This window comes from Dermacentor albipictus, chromosome 10 (assembly GCF_038994185.2).
Source record: "Dermacentor albipictus isolate Rhodes 1998 colony chromosome 10, USDA_Dalb.pri_finalv2, whole genome shotgun sequence".
Taxonomy (NCBI): domain Eukaryota; kingdom Metazoa; phylum Arthropoda; class Arachnida; order Ixodida; family Ixodidae; genus Dermacentor; species Dermacentor albipictus.
Genome location: NC_091830.1, coordinates 49995317 through 50019531, shown reverse-complemented (window position 1 = coordinate 50019531; position 24215 = coordinate 49995317). Strand labels below are relative to the sequence as shown.

Below are 24215 nucleotides of genomic sequence, written 5' to 3'. Positions count from 1 at the left end.
GTCACGTACCCGGTAACCCAAGGGACGCAGCGAAGAACTCGCTCCCCAACTCCGGGCCGTCCAGCAGGTCCACGACGCCGCCAGGAAACTCAACCTCCCGGTTCCGTCGTGGGAGACGCCCACTCCATGAGAGCCCAAAGCTCTCGTGGCCTGCAGGACCTGAATAAAGTTGATTTCCTCCCTTCCTTCCAAGAGACGCAAATAGTCTGGCCCACACCTAGTGGCCCTAATAGCACTTATGTTTAGACTGCGCTATCTTCGTGATGGCCGTACAAAAGAGGCTAGAAACAGATTACTAGAAACAGCTCAAAAAAGAGACACCCGATAAGGGAAGGTGGTGGCCAATCGCCAAAGATGGCATCATGTTCAAAACGACAGCAGTCTTGTGCCGACCTTGCATATCTACAACCCAATTCCAAGCGAAGCTGTTTATGTCGAGCAGCTTCGTCAAAAATTTCAGTCGTCTGAAATTAAGCCACATGACGTTAAACGTCACCCGCGTGCGACTCACCCGTTTCCAACCTTGCCCGCCAATAACGCTTTCTAGCACTTTCTTAAGGAATTTTTTTACAAACACAGTATTTTATCCACAGGCATTTGACTTCAGAAAAACATTTGCTGGAGTATCCTTCCCCTTTTCGTTAAATTTTATCTCGGTGGCGTTGATAGTTCTTCCTGGGCAACGGGACCCAAATCGTACGTCATTCGTAACGCACATTCTCAACGGTGCGGATTGTTTGGTTACGTAGTCTGCTGCTCAGACCAACATTAGAACACATGCTTTGAATTTCGCTTACAGGTCACCATTTATCTACCCTTCATTCCACCGGAACATAAGAAAGGTTGCCTGTTCACTTCACCGACATCGGGGAAACCAACTACGAACCTCGTACTATGCATAAAACTATGGGAGGGTTCGGTAATTATTTACAACGCACCTAATTAAGCTACAAACGCAACTTTTCGCCGCACATTACGCTTAAGATACCCGACCCCCCCCCCCCCTTCCCACTGAATGTTAACTCGGAGTGATCTATCGTTCTCTTAGGACTCTGCGAAACATTGCGGTAAATGCAGCATCACACTAGAATATTTGAATAAATAACGATCTGCAAAAACTCTAATTGGTGCACATGCATTTAACCTTGCGTACTAATTTCCCCTAGTGATCTCCCCACTTCTGCCAAGATTTATCTCGTTGGCCTTGGTGCTCTAACAAAGCAGTGACGCAAATTTTGCGCTCCGGAACGCTTACACACGCAATATATAAAAAAATCCACAATTAACCTACATACCAGTTTTCCCTACGCATAACCCATAACGTGCCCCTTATTTTAACAAATATAAATTTCGTATAAATTGGAGTTCCCATGGGACAATGGAAAAAAAATGTAAAATGGGCACACCTCGACGGGCCAATCGCTGCCGTCGGCTCTACGTAGGAAGCAGGGAGCCTTCCCGCAAGCAATCTTGCATGCAGTTGCTGCCCAGTAGGAAGCTGCATGGGGCTGTCAATCCATATGTTGAGCGCAAGATGATGTAACCGGCGCATTGTTTCTCCACACTAACCACTGACGTATTCCTGCAAAGGCAGAAAAAGAACCCTTAGGAATTTCACTCGTGCGAGCCCGCGCTTCGAGAGGCTCGGTACATTATCTGCGTAGCATAACAACTTCATCATAAGGTGGCGGCAGAAACGATCTTCGATGGCTAAGTCAATAGAGAGGTTTAGAGTGTCCGGTAATCGGGTAAACGCAGGCTGAGGAGTTGGCGTGGCGCCATGAACGGAAGCGGCCTGCATGGTGCAGCCACCTGCTGGCGCAAAGCTCAAATAGACAAAAACAGCTAAATTGCAGTAACCAAGTGTTATTTACTTTGCTGCGGGTATAAATTTTTGGCAGCAACACAATTACGCCAGTGCAGAAAATTTACACCAGCAGCGAAGTAGAATAGATAGACTTGGCTACAACGGTATTAGCTGCTTTTGTCCGTTTGAGCTTTGCGCCGCCAGGTGGATGCACCATGCAGGACGTTCCCGTTTATGGCTCCGCCCCAACGCCCCAACTGCGTTTATCCGAATGCCGGACACACTATAAACCTCTCCAATGCGACGCATTTCTCCCTACCCCGTAGGTTTAAGCCCGAACAAATTTTGCGTCCTTCTGGGTAAACGCTCACTGGAAGACCCCAACAAGGGCGGGCCGCGGCAACCTGGCGACGGACGATCAGAACCAGGCATGGTCGCGGACACTACACTCCGCCCCAAATTCGTCTTCAACAAAGTGCTTTTCTAAGTACGCGTCTGCGTACCGCAGCTGCGATCCTCCAATCGGCGCCGCTTGGTATCGGCGTCCTTTTCAGCTTGGTGCGCCGCTGTTGCCCTGACACGATTCGCTTATCTTGTTGCTGCCGATCTATAACATGGCTTGCACGTGACGTCACATCCGCTCGCGCCGCAGCGTCAACGCCATGCTGGAGCACCGCGCGCGCGGCATTCCTTCTTTTCGCTTGTGGTTCCTGTGGTGACCGGTCGTGTGCACTGTTCAGCTGCTGTCTCACTGTGTCGGATGTCAACACTTCCCGCGAGAAATGCCCCCCGTTTACAGTAAACCTGCGTTTAACGAGGCATATTACGCCGGACTGATCGGTTCGGCGCGTGAGCGATACCAAGAAAAAGTAAAACTGTGCGACGATGTGGACCCCTACACTTTGCGGCCGGGTGCTGATACGACGATGGACGTCAACGCTTTCCCCGAGGTCTCGCACGGAGATATTGTCAACTACCTGGTTTTCTCTTCAAATTTCACGACTCTGGAGGAAATGAAGGCTTACAAATCGCTTGAATCCCACAACTATTTCACAAGCGGTTGGGTGAAAACTCTGTCGGCGAAGCGGCTGCAAGGCGAAAAAGTGCTCCTACTAGGAGAGGTAAGTTGACGGCTATTTAATCCTGCATTTTGTGTACAACACTCGGAGGCATTCTCTGGCTAATCAATGGTGAACTGACACTGACCCTTTACAGTCGCGCAGAAGCAGAGTTTCGCGTGCTGATGTGTAAATATCATCAAAGAATGCAGCTTTTAGCGCGAGTGTTTTATGGCTAGGAATTGCAATATGTGTTTGCCACGCTTTTTTTTATATGTCTGCATTCGTGTATGCTTCGATATCAATAATTTTTCCTTTATTGGCTTTGCAGGGAAGAACGCAGTGTGTGTGTGCTTGCCATGCATTTTTTGGACGCCTACATTGTTTGCATGGTGTATGTTTTCATTACAGTGTTGAATTTTTTCTTTATTGGCTTTGCTGATAAGAATGCAGTGTTTGTGTGCTTGCCATGCAGTTTTGGCTATCTCTGCATTGTGTGCATGATGTATGTTTTGATGTCAACAGTTTAATCTTCTTTTGATTGGCCTTGCAGGTGAACCACTCGCAACGACTGGGCGAACGTCCACTGAAAGTGTGGATTCTTTGCAAAGACGGTGGTGCCGTGCTGACTGCGCACTGCACCTGTATGGCTGGTGTGGGAGAAGCCTGCTCCCATGTCGGTGCCTGTTTGTTTGCTGTCGACACAGGTGTAAGGATGAGGAACTCTGTTAGCTGCACTCAAAAAGACAACATTTGGCTCCCTACCTATGTGGAAAAGGCTCAATTCAAAAGATTGAAAGAAATCAATTTTGCATCTGCCAAAGGGAAAAAACGACAGCTTGATGATAGGATTGAGGGTACTCCTACAAACAAGAAAGCGACAGCACCCAGAATTGATGTGCCACCAGTTTCACTAGCAGAGATGGAAGACCTGCACAGTATATGCAAGAGAACTGGTGTTGTTCCAGCATTTTTTTCCATGCTGTCTCACCATTCTGCTGCCTTCAAGGAACCAGTGCCCAAACAGCAAGTACACCTTCGAGATTTGTACACAGATGATGCTTTGCCAGATGGACTAGACACTCTCATTGACAAGGCCAACAAATTTATGAGCACATTTCACGTCACTGATGAAGCAGTGAAGTTCATTGAAGCAAAAACAAAAAACCAGAGCAATTCACCAGACTGGCACCTTTACCGAGCGGGTAGAGTGACAGCCTCTGTTATGAAAACAGTCTGCCGAACAGCCATAGATAATCCTAGCCTATCATTACTGAAATCAATATGTTACCCAGAAAAATATATGCTAAAGACTCCTGCCATGGCATGGGGTTTAGAACATGAACGAGATGCGCTGAAGACATATGAAGATCATCAGAAGAAGAAGCACAAAGATTTCAAGTGCTTCAGGTCTGGACTTCACTTAAGTGAATCATATCCATTTGCCGGAGCAATACCAGACGCTCTGATTTCATGCTCGTGCTGTGGGAGAGGTGTAGCCGAAGTGAAATGCCCCTATTTGCTGCGTGATGCCTCCTCATTCACCGAGGCTAGGTCGTGTTTGATGGACATCAATGGAGTTCTGCAGCTTCCTAAGCAGCATGAGTATTTTTACCAAGTGCAAGCCCAGATGACAATATGTAAGGTTAGCTATTGTGATTTCATTGTTTGGGCTCCAGACCTTTTTCATGTGCACAGAATTAGAAGAGACAAAGAGTTCTGCGACCTGATGTTTGCAAATGCAAAGGAATTTTTCATCAGAGCAATTCTTCCCGAGCTCTTCAGCAAGTTCTTCACGCGAAAGCAGGGAGCCCCACAAAAGGAACTGCCACCAGCAGAAGTTTACTGCTTCTGTCAAGGACCAGAGACGGGGAAAATGATTGCATGCGACAACCCGTCATGCACATTTAAATGGTTTCATTTCTCATGTGTGGGGATCACACGGGCACCAAAGGCAAAGAAGTGGCATTGTCCACTATGCAAGCAAAATAAAGAAAACTAGTTCACTTGAAATTCATGCTGTATTGTTTTGGACAAGTTCCTTGAATGAACAGTAATCAATTCAATTCTGGTTTAGGTACCAACCAATTCAATGAGTAAATAAACAAACGTACAACCTACAAGTCAAGCATATTTTATTTACCGGGGCATTTTGCTCTCTGCTCCACACAGAGCAAAGCACATGCAAGATTGTAGCACTGCAGAGTAATTTTTCTCATTCATCAGAAATGTTCTACCTTAGGCATACAGGTTGATAGAAGTGAGATTGTTCCAGTGAAAAAACTCCATGAAAATAAAAGACATAGTAATGAATAGCATGGTACGAGCAAAGATTTATGAAAGCCTCGCACACTAATAAGGCTGTGAGGTATGCAAGGCCACTTCACCACTGGCTTCCTTCAGCTCGGCAACAATTGATGGGCAAAGATTGGATAAAGCGCAGAATACAGTGACAATTTTGTCCAGTGGCGGAGCGTGATCACCTTCTCGGCGGGTAACGTACTCAATGGGGAGAGTGCATTTCAATATGGTAAACTTATTTCTTATGAGGCCAATAACTCGCTCCACATGAATGCGAACGTTGGCAAGTTTTCTGGTACTCTGGACTTCTTCTGCCGACAGTTGTTTTTTGCCTTTAGTGTAGGCTGGAACATGCAAACGTGCACAATAGAACCCAACACTCTCGGAGATATTCAATCCTCGGTCAGCAAGCACAACATCATCAGGGCGCAAGTTATCTAAAATTCCACAATGTTCCGTGATATGCTTATCACTGCAGCGGCCCCCCCAACCCTCTGAAATGAAGGTGACGACGCCCTGAGGAGCGATGCCGATCAGAAATTTTGCAGTGTTGCTCTGCTTGTATTGCGACCATGTCTCGCTTCTTGCCTCGTATGACTATGGCCGTTCTATTTTTATTTCAAAACAGTCAATGACTGTGGCCACATTACCTCCAAAAGAATCGAAGAAAGACTGGGGCATTGTCTGCTGCAGTGTGACCCGGTCTGGCCATGAAATGTATGGCTTCAGCCGACAGTCTGCAACATACAACCACTTACGAAAAATGCGTGACACTGTTGCCTCTGAAACTTTAAATCTAAAGCCAAGATCAGCGTTCTGCAAATTCAACTTCAGCTTCATTAGAAAGAGGACAAACTCCTGAAACTTTGACAGGCTATTGTTCACACCATGTTGGACATAGCACTCCACAAGTTTAAATAAGCCATTTAAAATGTCGAAGTTTGCCATTCCTGTGTAATACAGGACCTTGGCCTTGTTCTTCCTGAATGCTGCTTCAGTCCACTCCAGCTGGTCAATGTGGGCACGCAGGGCATAGAGATGATCATTTAGTTCATTGCACTGTTGCTCCAATGCTGCAATGTCTGCCATGGTCATCTCCGCCTGTACAGCAACTCCTGAAATGAACAATGCAAACTTGGGGATCAAAGCAGACCGGTACACCAGCATGTAAACATTTCATAGTGGAGATGTAAACAAACCAAACAAAGATCCAGAGTAAACGAGATCTGCTTTTCCTACCTTTCAAAGAAACAAAAACAAAGTAATGGAGATAGTGACCTGACTCATTTTCTGCAGCCTGGCCTTCACAATCAGCTCGCGGCAGTGATGGGCTGTCGTCTGCGTGTGCGTCGCCGTCGTCGTCGTCGCCGCCGCACAGGTTTTCGGGTGGCGTTGCGGCGAGTCCAGAAGTTCCAGCTGCGGTCTCCGCGTCGTCCTCGGTAGTCGCCAGCTTGAACCGTCGCCTCGCAGCACGCTCGTAGCGCGCACTGCCTTCATGCTTTGCTCTGTAGCCTAGCAGAAGTGTTGGTGCCCAGTCCGGGCTTGCTTCTTCCCAGAGCTTCGCTGGTCTCCCTACAAATGCAAGCAAATGTGAGTCTAGCACACTGGCTACGCCTTACATGTAATAAAAGTGCAGGCTTACCTGTTACGAAGTGAGCGCCGCACACTCGGATGTTTGGTAGATCGCCTTTGAGATCGGCACGCTTGATACGCGCAAGCCACAGGCTGCGTCGCTTCGAGCTAAGCGTTTTCGTTCGTTCACCTTGCCGTTCTACAACTTTCGGAAGGCGAAAAAGGTTTGTGTTTGAAGACTCCTTTCTCGAGCTGCTTTTGCTGCGGTTAGCACACCCTACAACTGCGCAAATAGCCATGGCAAAGCGTTTCCATTCGCATACGACTCGCAGCGTTGACAGCGCACGTTCGGCGTGGTGCTCCAGTATGCCGGAAAACAAACTTGGCGTCTGCGGAAGTGACGTCAGTGCAAGCCATGTATACTCGCGGACAACTTTCTGTGGCAATGAAGGGAAACCTACGGAGGCAAACCGGTGCACAAGCGAGAGCGCTTCTGAAAAGTGTCCCGCGTTTTCATCCACGGTAGTTTAAGCTGGGGAAGAGAAAACATGAACGCGTTATTAGCAACAGTTGAATAAGATAAAGCCCACCACTGAACGTAAAAGTTTACTTATTTTATGGCTTTTCCCTTCCCCGTCTGTGCAAACGCGAAACCGTCGCACGTGAAGCTGCGCCGATTCATCGTCCGTTCCGAGCAACCAAAAGCACTGTCAAACTCTGGCGGGCTACCTGGCGCCGTAACACACGTGCAGCAGCCACGCACTCCTAGCTTTTCCTTCACTGCCACAGAATGTTGGCCGCGCGCGATAACGGCAGCTAGAGAGCGGCACCAAGAAACTTCCGGTGACGGACCTTACCAGTCTGCTGCGCCGGAATACAAAGCGTGTTTTTAAGTTTCTCCGCTTTGCAAAAAGTCTATATTTAAGTTTTAAGATAAAAGACATGCGCATTGAGCATTAAAATTAGTAAATAAGCTTTCTCGTATAATTTACGGCAACCTTGACTTCTAAAATTGTCGTTATGTACAGAGGAAAGGTGTTGAAAATGTGCGGGCTTGAATTTTAACGCGCTCCTGCTACTCCATATAGTCGGCAATGCTTTTCTTGCTCGCTAGATTTAGCGGACTGCATCCAGGGCCTGTTTGTAAACAGCGAAAGGGTTTATAGTCGGGCCTCCTCCCTCGCCAAGTCGGCCCGCATCGCATAACTTAGCCCCTGCAGACGGTTGAGGTGTTCTCTGCTGAGAGACAGTTACTGCGCTGCACTTTACCCCAACCTTTCCTTCCCATCATCAAGAATCTCCTTCTCTTAGCCCCTGCAGACAGCCTTTGCCCTCCTGCGCTCCTCTTCCGCTTGATACTTTCGAGGGCCCATTGTATCTGCACGTAGAGGCCCACGCGTAGCATAGCGCAGTTAGCGCAACCGAGCTACGTGGGCGAGTGTAGCAAGGAGAGGAGGCGCCGAGCCAGTAGCGGTGTCCGAGAGGGCGCATGGGCGACAAACTCTGTGCCCTTGGACGGTCTCGTGTTTGGCCTTGGCTCCGACTAGGCAAATCAATGCTTCCAGCTTAAAAGTGAGATCCTGCACCTTCTAGCTTGGGACGAAAATAAGTTACGCTGAACGTTCGTTGCCCAAATTTGCTGCGCATTTCTACATGGTCAGGCACGTCATCTCTTGTGATTCAACACGCTTTAATGCTGAATAACAGTTCAGCTTTCTCTACAAAGTCCATCTGGGTCGCCGAGGGAAGGATTCGTCATGGAAGTCTGCATAGGTATGTAGGTACTCATGTAAATACGTAATACATAACCATGTGTGTATCGCGCGCTTTAGTAAATAATATATATATATATATATATATATATATATATATATATATATATATATATATATATATATATATATATATATATATATATATATATATATATATATATATATATATATATATATATATATATATATATATATATATATATATATATATACACCTTGTACAATGTACTGTACGGCGCATCAGTACAACGGGTGGTAAAACTAAACAAGCTACAGGTTACCAAAGGTATCAACTCAAGGTTGATTCTGCCAGGATTTTTTATCGAGGAATCCCTAATCTTTTCTCACTTCACGCTTCACGGGCTCCACGTCGGTGATCAGCTATATTTGTAGGAGTTATTACGGCTGCAGCGGTGAAATCTGATGCCGTGGTGCTGCAACGCCTGCTGCCAGGGGCCGTCACTAAAAACAGCAAGCCACGACCGCGCTCGAACGCAGCGGCAACGCAGCCGCTGCGTTCGGGTGATGCCGCGGCAGCCAACACAGACCCCTGTACTTCCGCGGAGTCTGAGAACTGGCTGTCTTTGATGTGTCAGCTGTCGGACCGGCCGTACATGTCTAAGGAACTCTGCCTTGAGACCATATTATGGATGATTGTAACATAAAAGATACTTTGTGTATCCACTATTTCAACAAGAAACAGCTTCTCAAGCCGTTTTTTTTCAGGTAGTAGTCCGTAATTTTTGTTTACCGCGACGCAATCTGGCGGCTCCACGTTGGCGGTCAGGTGTAGTTTGTACGGCTGCCGCGGCGGAAAGACACTGGAATGAGCAATATTCATATCGAAGATACCGTTGCTTTTCTGTATATCTCACAAGTTTATGTGTGACTGATACTACATTGAAGACCTGCCGCGTATGCGGTGCTTAGCACTTTGCATGTGTTATCGCCCTCCAATGCTCGAAGTGCCCCCAATATCAAACGCACCTGCTTCGAATGTAGCCCAGTATGGAAGGTACACGGTGCGACACACCTTTAAAGTAGACTCCTACTCAAAAATGGCTGTGGCTTAGCTAAGGTTAAGCCCAGGATGCGAAGCATACTAGCCTTTATTTTAGTTGTTATGCGTTGCATATTGCAATCACTCAGTTCAGCCCTTGGGCGCGGCCGGGCAGCCACCATTTAACCACGTGACGTGACGTCACGACAGCCGGAGGAAAAGCTGGGCCCCAACTCGCGCGGCCGCAGCCACCACCTGACTCCCGCTCCTCCCGCTAGGGGCGCTGCGCCGGCGCGTGACGTCACGGTCACGCGCCGGCGAGCGCAGCTGTTATGACGTCATATGGTAGCTACGCGGCCGCGCGCGGCGCAGCAAGGAAGAGCGTGGTTGTGCGGCTAGTATGCTTCGCATAATAACTAAGTCCACAATTTTTCTTTAAACGATTATTTACTCTGACCCCGAGGCTTGCAATCCTGAAAAGGAGGCATATAGCAGAAGAAAGTAAAACGCCCAGAATAATAATACATGGGGTTTTACGTGCCAAAACCACTTTCTGATTATGAGGCACGCCGTAGTGGGGGACTCCGGAAATTTTGACCACCTGGGGTTCTTTAACGTGCACCTAAATCTAAGTACACGGGTGTTTTCGCATTTCACCCCCATCGAAATGCGGCCGCCGTGGCCGGGATTCGATCCCGCGACCTCGTGCTCAGCAGCCTAACACCATAGCCACTGAGCAACCACGGCGGGTGAAACGCCCAGAAGAGCTCAGGCTAGACAAAACCCAGTTGTTCCTGCTCGAAGCTAGCCACGCACAGTTAGGACGCCTGAGTAGCAGCGCTCATACAGTGCGCGACGAAAGGAACAACAACGTCAACATCGTGCTCAGACTCGGCAGGACCAAGTTCAAGGCTATACCGCACACTGGCCGATCTGATCAGGCGATGCCACAGCTTCGCCAGCCAACCATCTTCACAGCGTGGATTGGAGCACACTTCCTTTAGCAAATCCATCGACGGTCAGCCTTTTGCCCATCTGATCTCGAACTTTCATGCTTAAAACCTCTATCACAATGTTTTACCGGTACCTAAGATTGCAATGAGTCCGGTTTTATCAATCCCTCCTCTGTTATTTTTTTTTCACCAGTAATCTTACTTATATCTTACTCTTACCACAACTGCTGACCAATTTAATCTTTTCGCCTTCTTTGAATTCCAACGCCTCAGAAAGGTGCACGTTCCCTACGGGTATCACTGGTTGAATGAATTCGCATTCCATTACGATTTGCCGAGTCATTCCGCGGCTTTCGTTGCAGCATACGTGTGCCTCATGCTGCAGTGCGGCACGTATTTGTACCGGTTTGGTTTTGTCGTGGCCTCCGCGATCAGCTCCGTTCCGTTGCAACGGCGCGCCGCCGGAGCTGATCGCGGAGGCCACGGTTTTGTGCTCAGGCAGTTGGCTCGGGTCTCAAATAGCTTTGCATTGCCACAGAGCTTTTCCCTCCCGATTTCTTTCTGGCCATTCTGTAAATCGCCATTTTCTTTCTCCTTTTTTCCCCGTCGTTTGCATCCAATTTACCGTTCCCGTTTCTCACACTATCTTTTTTATGGCTCCTGGTTGTCTATTTACACTTTCAACTACCTTGTACTTAGTTGCTAGCCTTTTTGAACTACTTTTTTCTTCTCCTTCTTATGTGACATTTATTGTAACGACTGCAACTCTCCGTGTCATAACTACAACTATGTGTGATGTGCTCCTCGTTGCACACGGCACCGCACGAATAGTTGACGTAACGCGCGGTATTGTACGCAGCATACCTCAGCACTCACCGTCCCGTCATGTAGCTGTCTTCGGCACGACAGAAGAAGGAAACAATTATGTAATGGAGCCTGGATTGAGAGAGAAAAAGAGGGAAAGAGAGCATGTGTGCGTGTGTATGCATCGTGTACTGGTGAGTGAGTGAGTGAGTGAGTGAGTGAGTGAGTGAGTGAGTGAGTGAGTGAGTGAGTGAGTGAGTGAGTGAGTGAGTGAGTGAATGAGTGAGTGAGTGAGTGAGTGAGTGAGTGAGTGAAAGAGTGAGTGAGTGAAAGAGTGAGTGAAAGAGTGAGTGAGTGAGTGAGTGAGTGGAGTGAGTGAGTGGAGTGAGTGAGTGAGTGAGTGAGTGAGTGAGTGAGTGAGTGAGTGAGTGAGTGAGTGAGTGAGTGAGTGAGTGAGTGAGTGAGTGAGTGAGTGAGTGAGTGAGTGAGTGATCATGGACAATAATCGCACGCGGTTTCTGCAAGAACTTCTTTCCCTCGTTGGTAAGTCACACGTAGCTTCCTCGCGTTTGATGAAAGAGACACAGAAAGAAAAGTTTCGACTCGAGGGAGACCACGTCCGCGCCGCGCAGTTTTCGACGACCACACCCTGCTTGCGACATTGCACCATTCCCAATGACGTCACGGGCGCGGCGCGCTCACTGCAGCGCTTCAAGCCCCAAGAGCGGTTTAGTCGATCGTTTCAGTGAAACCATGCGGGGCTTCGGGGTGGGCCGCTGGTGTGTTAGCGGCGGCAGGTAGATGAAGAATCGACGCCAGTGCGGTCCGCATGGAGACTGCAAGGATCGTTGGGTTTCCTACCGAAGGAACTCTGGCTCTAGTGTGTATGCGAACTGCATGCAAGCGTGGTGGTTCAGCCCAAGGTTTACTCGTTCAGCCAGCATGGGAATGGTGGTTATTAGCACATGGAGTTACCCAAACGTGTCCTTCTGACTTCAGAAGGCCTTGTGACTTTGCAATTCTTTTTATTAGGTATACCTCACAGTATTCTGTAAAGAGGGACGGCGCATCGATATTTACAAGTCTAGAGTGCACGAAAACAGGTAAACAAAAACAGAGAAACGGGCGTTATACAAAGACTAAATGCAATTGCAATAACATTCGCTAGTTATTATAAAACTTGCCATTGTGCAGACAAAGAAAACGGTTTTTATGCAAAGGTACGCGTAATACGTTACGCAACAAACATGGCAATATCAATCACTAAACATCTTAGAAATGGTTAATATTGCGTTTCTGGACACAACGTGATAGCGAACGTAAGTAATGCTGACTGGGAGATCATTCCAGTGACTGATTGCACGTGGCAGCGCAGCCATGCCGAAATACTGGCTTGGGCCAAAAAAAAAAAAAACGCACAGCTCTTTTGTTTACGCTGGCGGCTTGACGTACGATGGTGCTGTTCTAGTGGACACGTACGTATTTCCATGTGTACTATAAGCTATTCTTTGGAGTAAACGGACGAGAGCTGCCTTTTGTCGTGATGCCAGTGATGAAAGTCCGAATGAGGACTTCATGTTAGTCACACTAGAGCGAGGATGATAATCCGCGACAATGAAACATGCTGCGCGGTTTTGCACTGATTATAGTGAACTGATGAGATAGGCTTGACGGGTGGTGACCAGACGGGTGATGTGACGAAAAGTCGAGTTGCGGACTCACGATCGTGTTCGTTAAGGTAGCTTGCGCGTTACGAAAGGCGCCCCGTGAAAGTTTAGTTTGGGGTAACCTAGTGAAAGTGATCGTATTTGACAAAATATTGCGTTATTAGTTCAATCCATTCGCAGTGATTACGCATGCCCGCTGAGTCTTGCTGCTTTCTCCGCTTAGAAATATAGACATTCCTTTGAACTTTAGACCAATTAGGGCAGATGAAACTTAGTTAATAAAGCCTAAAGAACAGTTGAAGCCAATAGCCCGAAGGTATATTTATTTATTCTTTATTTGGTTACTATCAGGGACGTTGGGGCGTTACAGATAGGAGTGGTAAATATTTATACAAATCAATAAAAATGAGAGTTTTAACATAGATGATGAAGCGCAAATTTGAAAGCTTCAGGTTCAGGAATGGAGACGATGTAGGCGGGCAGGTGGTTCCAGTATTAGCTGATCCTGGGGAGGAAAGAATAAAAATACTGGAAACTTGGAATGCCTACTTTGAATCGATGATCAGTGCGGGATGATAGGTAATTTGGAGCAGTGAAGGGACTTTGTTTGGGTGATTCGTTTGCGTAATATATTTTGCGGAAAGTGGAGAGCCGAGAAACATAACGCCGCATGGAAAGATCTGGAAAGTCTAGGGTTCTTTTCATAAGTGTGACACTAGATGCACGAGACTAGTTAGTCAAAATAAAACAAGAACGATTCTGAACACATTCTGGAGTATTAATCAATGACTTTATATCAGGGTCCCATACGGAAGACGTATATTCCATCTTAGTTCAAACGACCGTTTTATGCAACAGTAATTTTAAAGCAACCGCAGCAGGCGAAAAATTACGGCGAAAGAAATCAAGCATGCGATTAGCATTGTTAGATGTGTGTTCGATAGGCGTTTTCCATGAAATGTCGCTGCTGATGTGTATGCCAAGCTATCTGTACATAGAGACAGAGAATAAGGGAGAGCCATTATGGATGCGTGTTAGCTTTGGAAGGAACTCGTGTTACTTTCATTACCTTGCATACATTAATTTCAATGAGCGAAGTGTCACACCATGCAGAAATGCTATTGATGACATTCTGAAGAGCATTAGTATCAGATGGGTTATAAATTTCTCTGTATATTACACAGCCGTCATCTAACAGCCTGACAGATGATGTTAAGAGATCAGGAAGATCATTACTATAGATTAGGAAAAGGAGAGGTCCTAGTACAGATCCTTGAGGAACACCAAATGTTACTGATGAAAGATTAGAGTTATGGTCATTGGCTGTCACGTACTGAGTAAAATTACGCAAAAAACATTCAATCCATTTTAATACGGCATCATTTATGTTTAGTTTACCAAGTTTAAAATGCAGATGAGGATGAGACACGGTATCGGATGCTTTAGCGAAATCAATGAATATACAATCAACGACGGAAGAACGATCCAAAACTGCAAGAAGGTCATTAGAAAAAGCAATTAACTGCGTTTCCCAAGAATGATTTCTTCGAAAACCATGCTGATTCCGTGTAAAAAATTAATTGAATTCAAGATGGCGAGAGCAGAACGTTGCGGCGTATAACCGGTCGTTCGGCGCGCTGTTTGTCTGTTTCATGGGCGATTCGTTTCCTCTTCATCTCGTTCCGATGTGGATTCCAGGCCTCCGCCTGCTTATCAGAATTGTCACCGTCCATACTGCCGCCTCAACTGTGGTTGAGGCGCACGCAAGCTCTCCTTTTCAATCCTCCGACGTGTTATCATGCATGCGACGCAGCTGGCGAAGCGAGCGGAGGCGAGCGCAACGACGAGGAACGCGGTGTGACGTCATACCAAACAGCGGCAAGAGTGCAGATTCGACAGAAATCATCTAACTGCAGACGAATGTCAATCCTGAATGTATATTCTAAGGGTTCGAGAAAGTTATATGAAAGCCCGTTTCATGTTTTATTGACCGACATAATCTCTTATCCCTAGCGCAATACGGCTTCTGGAATAACAAATCGCCTGAGCTAGCACTACTTACCTACAAAAAATATATCTTCGAAAATCTAGAAAACCGGAAGCTGGTCTGCCACATTTTTCGACTTTACAGAAGCATTCGAATGTATAAATCACTAGATTGCGTTAAAGTACTCGACCGTTATGGCATTCCAGGTGTAGCTTCCTCACGGCTCTCATCATACCTGAAACATAGAAGACAGTTCGTTGAGATCGCTAGTTACAGCTCCACTGAAAACAGGTCCTTAGTTGTGTGCTACAAGGTAGCATTCTGGGCCCTTTAATTCCTTTTATTCGTTACGTAAATGTAATAGTGAACCTAGATGAATCAGAAATGCATTGTTTACGCCGATGAGACTATTTCTTACTGGTCATTCAAGCTTAGGACATTCCAGTCATGCCAATATAACACTGCCACTAATCAAAAACTGTCATATATTACGAATTTAATATTTATTGCTAATAAAATTAAAGCATCATTCTCCCATCCAAAGAAAAAATTCCAGTTGCTGCCAATGTTAGTTAATAACAAAGAAATCGCAATTGTTGAGTCTTTCAAGACATTAGGCCTTTACTTTTCACGACCTATCACATCAGGTGTTCATATTGAATATTAAGCGAATAAATTATCGCGCCCCGTGCGTGTTCAACGACAGTACTTGGTAATGTTGCCTACATCAATCAATTTTCTGTTATGTAATTAGCTTATTTCTATCAGTTTAAGTTATGGTTCGTTTGTATGAGCAACTACCACGGTAGAATATATCAATAAGTTGCTACTGTTAAAAAAGCGATTTCTTCGACTAATTTCCAAAATTCCTTAGCATTCATTGTTTCCACTATTCAAAGTTCCATTGTTTCAAAAGTTTCGTATACTTAATGTGAAATCTCTACACGATAGACTCTCCGACCCCTACAAGTCTGGATCAAGTAAAAAATTACTCTGTCGTTGTGTCACTGTAATCTGTCGCTGACATACAAAGCCTTGGTATGTTAGCCCTTGCCGCGCAGAGTTACGGCACACAAATGTTTCAGTTTAGGTTACCCACACTTCTAAATGAACTATTTGAAAAATATGCAATAAATTCCGAATTCATTTCCTGCAATCTTCTTCGTAAATTATAACAATAAACATATCCATCTTTTTCTTGTGCTAGTGGTTCCACCTCGGAGAAACTTGTACATTCATCTTCAGAGCTGCAGTTTTATTTGACTTATGGTTTTTGTTTCATTGTCATCTTCTCACCGTAGATTTCAAATTTTAGCAGCTATACCACGTGTTACCGCTGCTTATGTCTGCGTTTTTCTTTTTCTTCTTGTTTGCTCATCCGAAAGCATGCTGTTGTACCAGTAGCTAATATTCAAGCGTATACTGCTATATTAAGTCTATTGGACTTGAAATGCGTGACAGCAATGCCGGTTGCTGACGCATATGGCTTAGACCGGTTGGTCCTATGTTTCGGGGTTTGCACTGGGCTGGTCGCACACGAGCGCCGTTGTGTTTCAGTCTCAACGACAAGCGAACAGATAGCGAGATCTTCCCATTCACGCTGGCAATTGACTCCGCTGCTCTTCGTCGAATAAAGACAGACACAGCCAAAACAGTTCACACGCACACGCGCACTGCAGCTGGTGATTAATGCGCGTTGCATGTTTGCGCAGCCAAGAGAACTTTCCGCGTACTGCACAGCCTGCACCGAGAGTCTACACAGTGGTTCTTCGACGACCTCGTACGAACTGACATCACGTAAATTTCGCGTTGAACGAGCTAAAAACACCTCCAAATCGTTCCGCAGCACGCGACGGCACCACACTCAAGCAGCGCCGCGCCGGATCGCTCAAACCAGAGAGGAGGAAAGCCTCACCTCGGGCCCTTTCCCTCCTCGCCCTATGAAAAGGCCTATAAAATACCGCCCACGTTTGTACGCGCCTCCCAGTAGTCTTAACAGTGTTTATTATTATTACTTTCTAGCGCCGACTGTTCATATTCACAGCTGGCAGAGCTATATCTCTGAAATATAAGCCTAGGCTACCTGTCTCGTTGTCTGGCTCTCAGTAGTCCTTCGATACCTCATACGATGCATTATGGGGCCTTCAAGGGTGTAATAGATGCGGGCGAGTCACACACGTGTCAGAGATGCCCCGAATGCGGTTCCAACGCTGGGGTTGCCGAAAGTAGTCGCCCGCAGATCTTACCACGAACACGCCGGCCGCGATTCAGGCTGCCACGAGCTACTGTAAACAGAACGAGCAAATAGAACCTCCACGAGGAAAACGCCGGCTCTTCCACGTGTCACCGTGCGAGGTTGCCACAAAAGGTTGCGTTATGGTTAGATTACTTTACCTTTGGAGTGGAAGGACGGAGCCCTGTTCATATCGAAGTTTGTTGATTATCTGAGTCACGTAATGAATTATTGATTGACTGTGCATACGAACACGATGCACAAGCGTTTGCGCATTCCTCCGTGCTTAAAATCCGGTCGTCGCGATGGGGAATCGATCCCTCGACCTGGTGCACACGGGATTGGTGTATAATTTCCCATTTAGCTATTCAAGAATGAGAATAAACCCTTAGATGAACACTTTATCAGATGAAATGGGTTTAATGTTTCCCTTCAGCGGTACTTTAGAAGAGGCGAGAACACAACTCGTCGTGCTTCAAGGAGGTCCCCTTCACGTATTTACTGCTTTGAGCCGGGGCGGACGTCGTAAACCGTCATATAATGACCTGCTCTCGCCCAGCAAAGCGCCACATTGATGACGACACTATTTATACGGTTCTACCCGCGCCAGCATTAGGTCACTCGGCCCGGCTCGCGAACTAACGCAGGCATCGAACGTTCTTATAACCTGTAAATATTGGGACCGCGAGGACAGAGACACTTCTCAAGTTCTATCCCCAGTTGTCACGGGGCGCCGACCGCAAGCGGAATGCCGGAGGCGCCTGCGTCTCCGGTATTCCGTAAATGGCAACTAGTTTACATACGCTGTCGCGCTCCCAGTCAGCGCCAGCTATCACAACCTGAGAGCGCGCTTAAATTTACAAAGTACGCTTAATAAATTTGGTAAATCCCCAGTTTCCACGGGGCCGCCACTGAAAGAGGAATACCGAAGGCGTATGCGCCTCCGGTATTCCGTAAACCGTAACAAGGGGCGCTATAACGTAAAACTATTCCGAACTTTTCTATTCCAGTTGTGCTATCAGCCCTCCGCGATTGGTCAAACATTTTTTGGGGCCACCTCCACTTCACCTGTCTGTCACGCGACGTCACGAAAACCGCGATACCTTCCCATCTGATACGATGTGTACACACTGATCATGGATGACTTGACCGAAAAAAGGAAAGTGTTATTTCTGATTCGAAGCCTTTTCGCCATTAGCCCCCGGGTATTGGTCAAAAGTTTTCGAGCTGCATCCACTTCACCTGCCAGTCACACGACGGCATAAAACCGCGACAACTGACCGTGTCAAAGTGACGTGTACACAATAAAGATGCATTAATATGCCGAAAAAAACTGAATTTTCTTCTGAAAAATTCTGAAAGAAGCTGGCTGCCGGCGATCGCTCAGGCGCTGGCTACTCGCACCTGCCGGAGAGCATGGGTTGATTTGTGTATAATAAAACTTCTTGCGTGACCGTGTAACGTTTTCGTGCACTTTCGGCACGTTTACCACTTCATACTGCTATCTCTTCTCTGCTGAGGATCCGTTTTAGCGTCATTCTTAAGCTTCCGTTGCATGCCGCCGCGATTTTCCACCAGTCACCGCAAGCTGAGCAAGGGAAAGCGGACGAATCGCAGACGCCGGCACCACCCTCTTCATCCGGTTATCGATTTTCAGTGCACTGGCTCTGCCCCATCGAATACCTCTCCACTTGAGCCGTCTCCTCGCCTCTTGTCAGCACATTAGATAAGACAAGCCGCTCAGTGTAGCCAATGTTATTCGTTTTTCAAGCAAACAAAAGTGACCTCCTATAAATGAGGAGAGCGCTTGATTGGTCTGTTCAGACAACCCTGCGGGTGACCGCCCGGTGCTTGCGTCGGTGGTTACGCAAATTTGACGCCAGGAGATTGGAATAAAAACATATTGGAATAGTTTTACGTTATAGGGCCCAAGTTTACACACTGTCGCGCTCCCAGTCCGCACTAGCTAGCAAAACCTGAGAGCGCGCTTAAATTGAACAAGCCCACTTGGTTAATTCCATGTTCTATCCATATTTATCAAAGGGCCCCGACTGCAAGCCAGTTAGCGCCAGCTATCACAACCTGAGAGCGCGGTTAAATTTACCGAGTACACTTCGTAAATTTGGTAGATCCTAAGTTTTACCCCAGTTTTCACGGGGCCGCCACTGTAAGCGGAATACCGTGTGTCTCCGGAATTCCGCAAACAGCGACATGTTTGCACACTGTCCCGCTCCGAGTCGGCGCCAGCTGGCACAACCTGAGAGCACGCTTAAATTTACCAAGTGTATAGGACTGTGCTTTGATTTCTGACCGTATGAAGTGATTTCTTTTCATTTTACTACATATCTTTATATTCTGATTTCCGCTATGAGAAAATGAGTAGCCGTCACCATTATAAGGTGACTACGTCTCCTTTATTTTCATTTCAATAAAAAAAAGTGCTCGTGTGTGGTGGCTCATACTTGTCCCATAGTATTGTAGCTCAAGCTATTCAGCACACGATACGCTATTTTGAAAACTTCAGTTTTGGAAGTTAGTATCGAGAAAATGGAATGGTGTTTTCGCGTTCCAACACAAGCCTTAAAGGGACACTAAAGTAAAAAATGATTTCTTCTGCATCAGTAAGTTACCGTTCTACAACACCTAAAACACCACTCTTACAACGATAAGAGGTTTGGTAAGCCAGTAAAAGCGCAAGAACGAAATACGGGTGGCGACGCCTACTTAAGTTCCCGCACCTGGGGGTGGTGACGTCTTGGATTTTGATGGCATCTTCTAGGGCCTACTAATTATATATAGCGGTACAGATTGACTACATAGTGCTCTAAAGGAACCAAATATTAAGCATGGCAAGTTTCGGGAACCTCCATTCAGCCAACGCGGCCAAAATGCGAAAACATATACTTTGGTATCCCTGACGTCACGCTGACGTAACGGCGCGAAATTCAAATACTGATACTTGGACCATAATTTTCTCATCTAATAATCAAACTATTTTTTTAATGACTGCCTGCAGGGTTCTCAAACAAAGCTTCATTAGTTTAAACTGATTTATTGTTTCGCTTTAGTGTGCCTTTAAGCAATCCACTTCACGGATATATACGTGCCACTTTAATCAGGCAACAAGGTGCGGCTGAATATATACGAGGCCTGCGCCTCTGCGGGCGGACTTGAAGGGACTGGGCCAGCCACTGCGCATGCGCGTACACTTCGCCGCGGCGTTTGCGTTTAGTCGGCGTTGTCCTTCTACTGGGAAATGCGGCGCGTCGTTCCTCGTACAGCCTTCGCTGCCGCACCATGTAGTCTACTCCGATGTCCTCTGTCGGCGAGTATACGTGAATACCTGATCACTCCCAATGCATACTGCATTCGCAACCTTTGCCCGGGCGCGGCGGAGGGCAAGCAATTTCCTTTACAGCCACCGCCCGCAAAAACGTCAAGCGCGGGCGACGCCAAAGTCATTCTGTAGAAATCGCTCGCCATGTACCTTGCGTTGGCAGGAACCACGGTCCCAGGTCTGAGTTCCCAACTCAGATTTTTGTGCAAAGCAATTATTAGCTAGTGATTTTTTTTATTAGACGGCACCTCCAGCGCCCTTGTCTGACGGAACGAGAGCATCTTATCCATCTCGTAAACTTGCTGCTGACTGAAAGAGAAAACTTTTTAATTGACAGTGACAGTAGTCCGGGTCATCCGTTGCAGAGAGTTTCCTGCTAAACTTACCAGAGGAAACTCCGGCACTCCGACCGTTCGGCTATAGCAACGGAATGATGATGGTCAGTCTGGACTTCGTGCATGTCGTTTCCGACGTTTTAGCGGATTTATTTGCTGCGCTTTAACCGCCTTTACTGGCCTCAAGTCCGAATCAATCCCATTTTTCGAAACCTAGCTGACAGCAATAGGACTCTGCGGCCACGGATAATAATTGCTCATTGTTGCACTTGTTACGCAACGTTCTGTTGAAAATGATCAATTTGCAAAGTCACAAATGCATTTGAAGCCTGAACGACAGAGTTTAGGCAAATCATTGTACTAATCATCATGCCCATGCTGACTCAAGGGCCATGCTTGCAACTATCATAAATACTGGCGTCACAGTTCCTTCTAGTAGTTTTTTAACTCGATCTACAGTTAGTTGTAGCCATGAATGACGGCAATAATGGACGCCTATTCCCACGGCATCTCATGCTGCACAACCAACCAAACTTGTTCCAGAGGCGCTGTCTTTCACTGTCTTCTAGTGTTGAAAGGAAGCTTTAGCTCGAGGCCAACTCCGGTGCCGCGTATTCTAATACATACAGAAAGCAGAAATGATTTTATGAGACAACCCCTGGACCAATTTGAATGAAAGGTGTTGAATTTGAAAGAAAAAGTTAAAATTCTTGTGATTATAGGAAACAGAATTATTGACTTAGGGGCAGGAATGCTTTACAATCTAGGCCAAAAAACGGTAAGTTAATAGAAGGTAGAAGCACTAAGTTTACACATTTGTAACTCTGTACCAATAACAGACATAGCAGTCTTGTGAACTGCACCTGTTAGAGCGTTTAAACCATACGAATTTGATATAATAATTTGCAGCTTACGCCAGCATGTCACAATGCTTACAATGGTATTGCAAAAGTCCTACTCCCATATCAATGGCATTCTACATTCTTCTTTTGTATTTTACATTGCGTCCGCCTTACATGTAGTATAACGAGCAATTTACAAAATTGTGATATTTTTTATTGCCGATCACAGAGCTGAAAACTTGGGTAGCTTCGTTTTCTGAAATTTTGCCATTTTCAAGAATATTTATAAGAACATTACCGGCGTAAATAAAAAAAAAATCTCCTTCTACCAGTCACTAGATTTCAACTGTTTCGTTTCAATGCAACAAGCCTCATCAGAATCGATGTCGTGGTTGCCGAGAAAAACTATTTCTTTGATTCCCATGCATTTAGATAGCATCCCCCCGAGCCACCATCTAGCTTGTCTTATGCACTTATCGCCATTCTAATCTATAAAGTGTGCCATTGTTTGCTCGCGCTTTGTAAGGGAAATGAATCCGTATATTTAGCAACAGCCTCAATTCAACGCACCTCGAAGGAACAGCTACAGGCGTGTGCTGACCTTTTGGCCTTTCCTCGACTGAAGTACTTCTTTCTCTCTTTCTCTTTCGTCAAACACCAGCATCAATGCAAACATTGGTGAATCAAGGCGCGAATGTAGGAAGTTTTCGTAGATGTTAAGAGATTTCCCGAGAAAAGCACAACGACCTCAGTCTCCAAGTACAAAATTACGAGCCAACAAAGCCGGGATGATGTCACGTGCAGGTGGACACGGACCCTCCATTGTCAGGCATTGCAAATTCCGAAAGGGTTGTCCGCTGTGTGCGAAACATGGCAGCAGCGCTCATCACTATAAGCCAGGCTGAAGTTGAAAGCGCGAGCGGGCGAGAGTGTGCACTTAAAAGCAATTTAAGCTGGTACAGTCAACCACAAAAGTTTACGGACCACGGGATCTCGGAAAACGTTCCATTTCTGAGCGACCTCTAACAGTAGTCGGTAAAACCGAACATCACAATGTTGTTCACATGTACAAGTAGAGGCTGTACTAGTACTAGTACTAGTACTAGTACTAGTAGAGGCTGTACTAGTAGAGTAAACGCCAATACTAGGCTGTATTGGGAGGCTGCGCGGATATTCAGTGCTTTCTCAGATCTCGTGTTTCGTAAAATTTTGTGGTTCACTGTACATACACATGCCAGAACAATGAAGCAGCTGGAGAGAGAGAGAGAGAAATAGAAGATAGGAAAGGCAGGGAGGTTAATCGGATGCACGCCTGGTTTGCTACCCTGCACTGGGGGAAGGGGTATAGGGATGAAGAGAAAGAGAGAGAGAGAGGGGGGGGGGGAGATAGAGAGAGGACAGTTTCGCGCACATTTGAAGGTTCGCACCGAGTCTACACACGGTTGCCAAGACCTGTCGACTTGAGGAATTTCAACAATGCCTCCGTGGCTTTCTGTGCCATCGACGCGTACGGCCATGGTCCAAAGACCTTCATTTCCGAAAACGGTTTAAGAGTCCAGTTGGTTCAATGCCATCCGGAGAGCTTCACGCTTGACGTCGTACTGGAGACAGAAACACAGGATGTGTCCAATCGTTTGTATGGTTCCACAAGAGTCGCACATGGGCGCATTCCCCCTTCCAATGCGGAACGAGTGGGCTTTCGTAAATGCCACCCCGAGCCAGAGGCGGCACAATACTGTCGCCTCAGAGCGGGAAACTTTTGATGGCGCTTGTAGCTTTAAGGAGATATCACGGAAACTTAGGGGAGTACTTTGCCAGCGTATACTTTTTGGTCGTGAGGAATCCGAGAAGAGTAGTGTAACGTTGCGTCGCCGTTACGAAAAAGGTCCGTCCCCGCGATAAAATTGATACCCAGTCGAGGGAGGCAGAGTTTGATAAGACCCGAGTTAATGAGAACAGGCGGTCGGGCGGCAGCCACGCAATCGGCAGAGCACAGGGAAGGCTTGGAAGAGGCCTGTGACCTCCAGTGGACTTGATGACACTTTGACGGTGGCAGTGCAGCTTATGAAATATTTGAGTCCGCAACGTCAGGCGATGCCGGTCGTCCGATGCTCTGCTTCTCGCCGGCGATCCGTGTTACGTCATCTCGCTCCCCTGACTTCCACGTTATTAATCCCCATGTCGCGACGTGGAGCTCACACAGTACCGCGAACACCTGGCGTCCGGATTCCTGGCTACTAGTTCGTGACTGCACCCCCCCCCTCCCCGCTTCTAGCCAAATACGGCTCTAAACGAGAGACATAAAAACGAAACAGCAGGTGACACACCGCAGGGAATGTCCGTAGTCACTCTCTCCTAAAGTCATGCAGCATTACGGAAGCTGCAGCTATGATCGGAATGCGTAGGGATAGTGCAGATTGCTTCATCAGATCGATGCTTAATGCAGATCGAGCTCAATGCGAAACAAAACGCCCAGCGGCCACATGCTCGCTTGAGGACCGTGATCGGCCAGCCGGTCCGGACCAGTTTTACAAGCCCATTGTC

The 24215-nt window shown here is 46.7% G+C and overlaps 2 protein-coding genes and 1 long non-coding RNA gene across 3 annotated transcripts in view; 1 reads left to right on the top strand and 2 right to left on the bottom strand.

The window, feature by feature from the left end:
- Positions 1-24215, bottom strand: part of LOC139050995 (uncharacterized) — a 177069-nt gene that overhangs the window by 139124 nt on the left and 13730 nt on the right. The window contains exons 2-3 of the long non-coding RNA XR_011509183.1: positions 1407-1582; positions 10-150 (exon numbers count right to left, since the gene is read on the bottom strand). This is a non-coding gene — a long non-coding RNA (uncharacterized lncRNA). The remainder of the gene's footprint in view (positions 1-9; positions 151-1406; positions 1583-24215) is intronic.
- LOC139050986 (uncharacterized) lies at positions 2500-4878 on the top strand. The gene is made up of 2 exons (XM_070527922.1): positions 2500-2928; positions 3419-4878. Exons 1-2 carry the CDS (start codon positions 2590-2592, stop codon positions 4865-4867), a joined length of 1788 nt encoding a protein of 595 aa, XP_070384023.1. The 5' UTR covers positions 2500-2589; the 3' UTR covers positions 4868-4878.
- On the bottom strand, positions 5076-7146 carry LOC139050988 (uncharacterized). The gene is made up of 3 exons (XM_070527923.1): positions 6809-7146; positions 6445-6738; positions 5076-6281 (listed from the first exon to the last, which is right to left on the bottom strand). Exons 1-3 carry the CDS (start codon positions 7035-7037, stop codon positions 5764-5766), a joined length of 1041 nt encoding a protein of 346 aa, XP_070384024.1. The 5' UTR covers positions 7038-7146; the 3' UTR covers positions 5076-5763.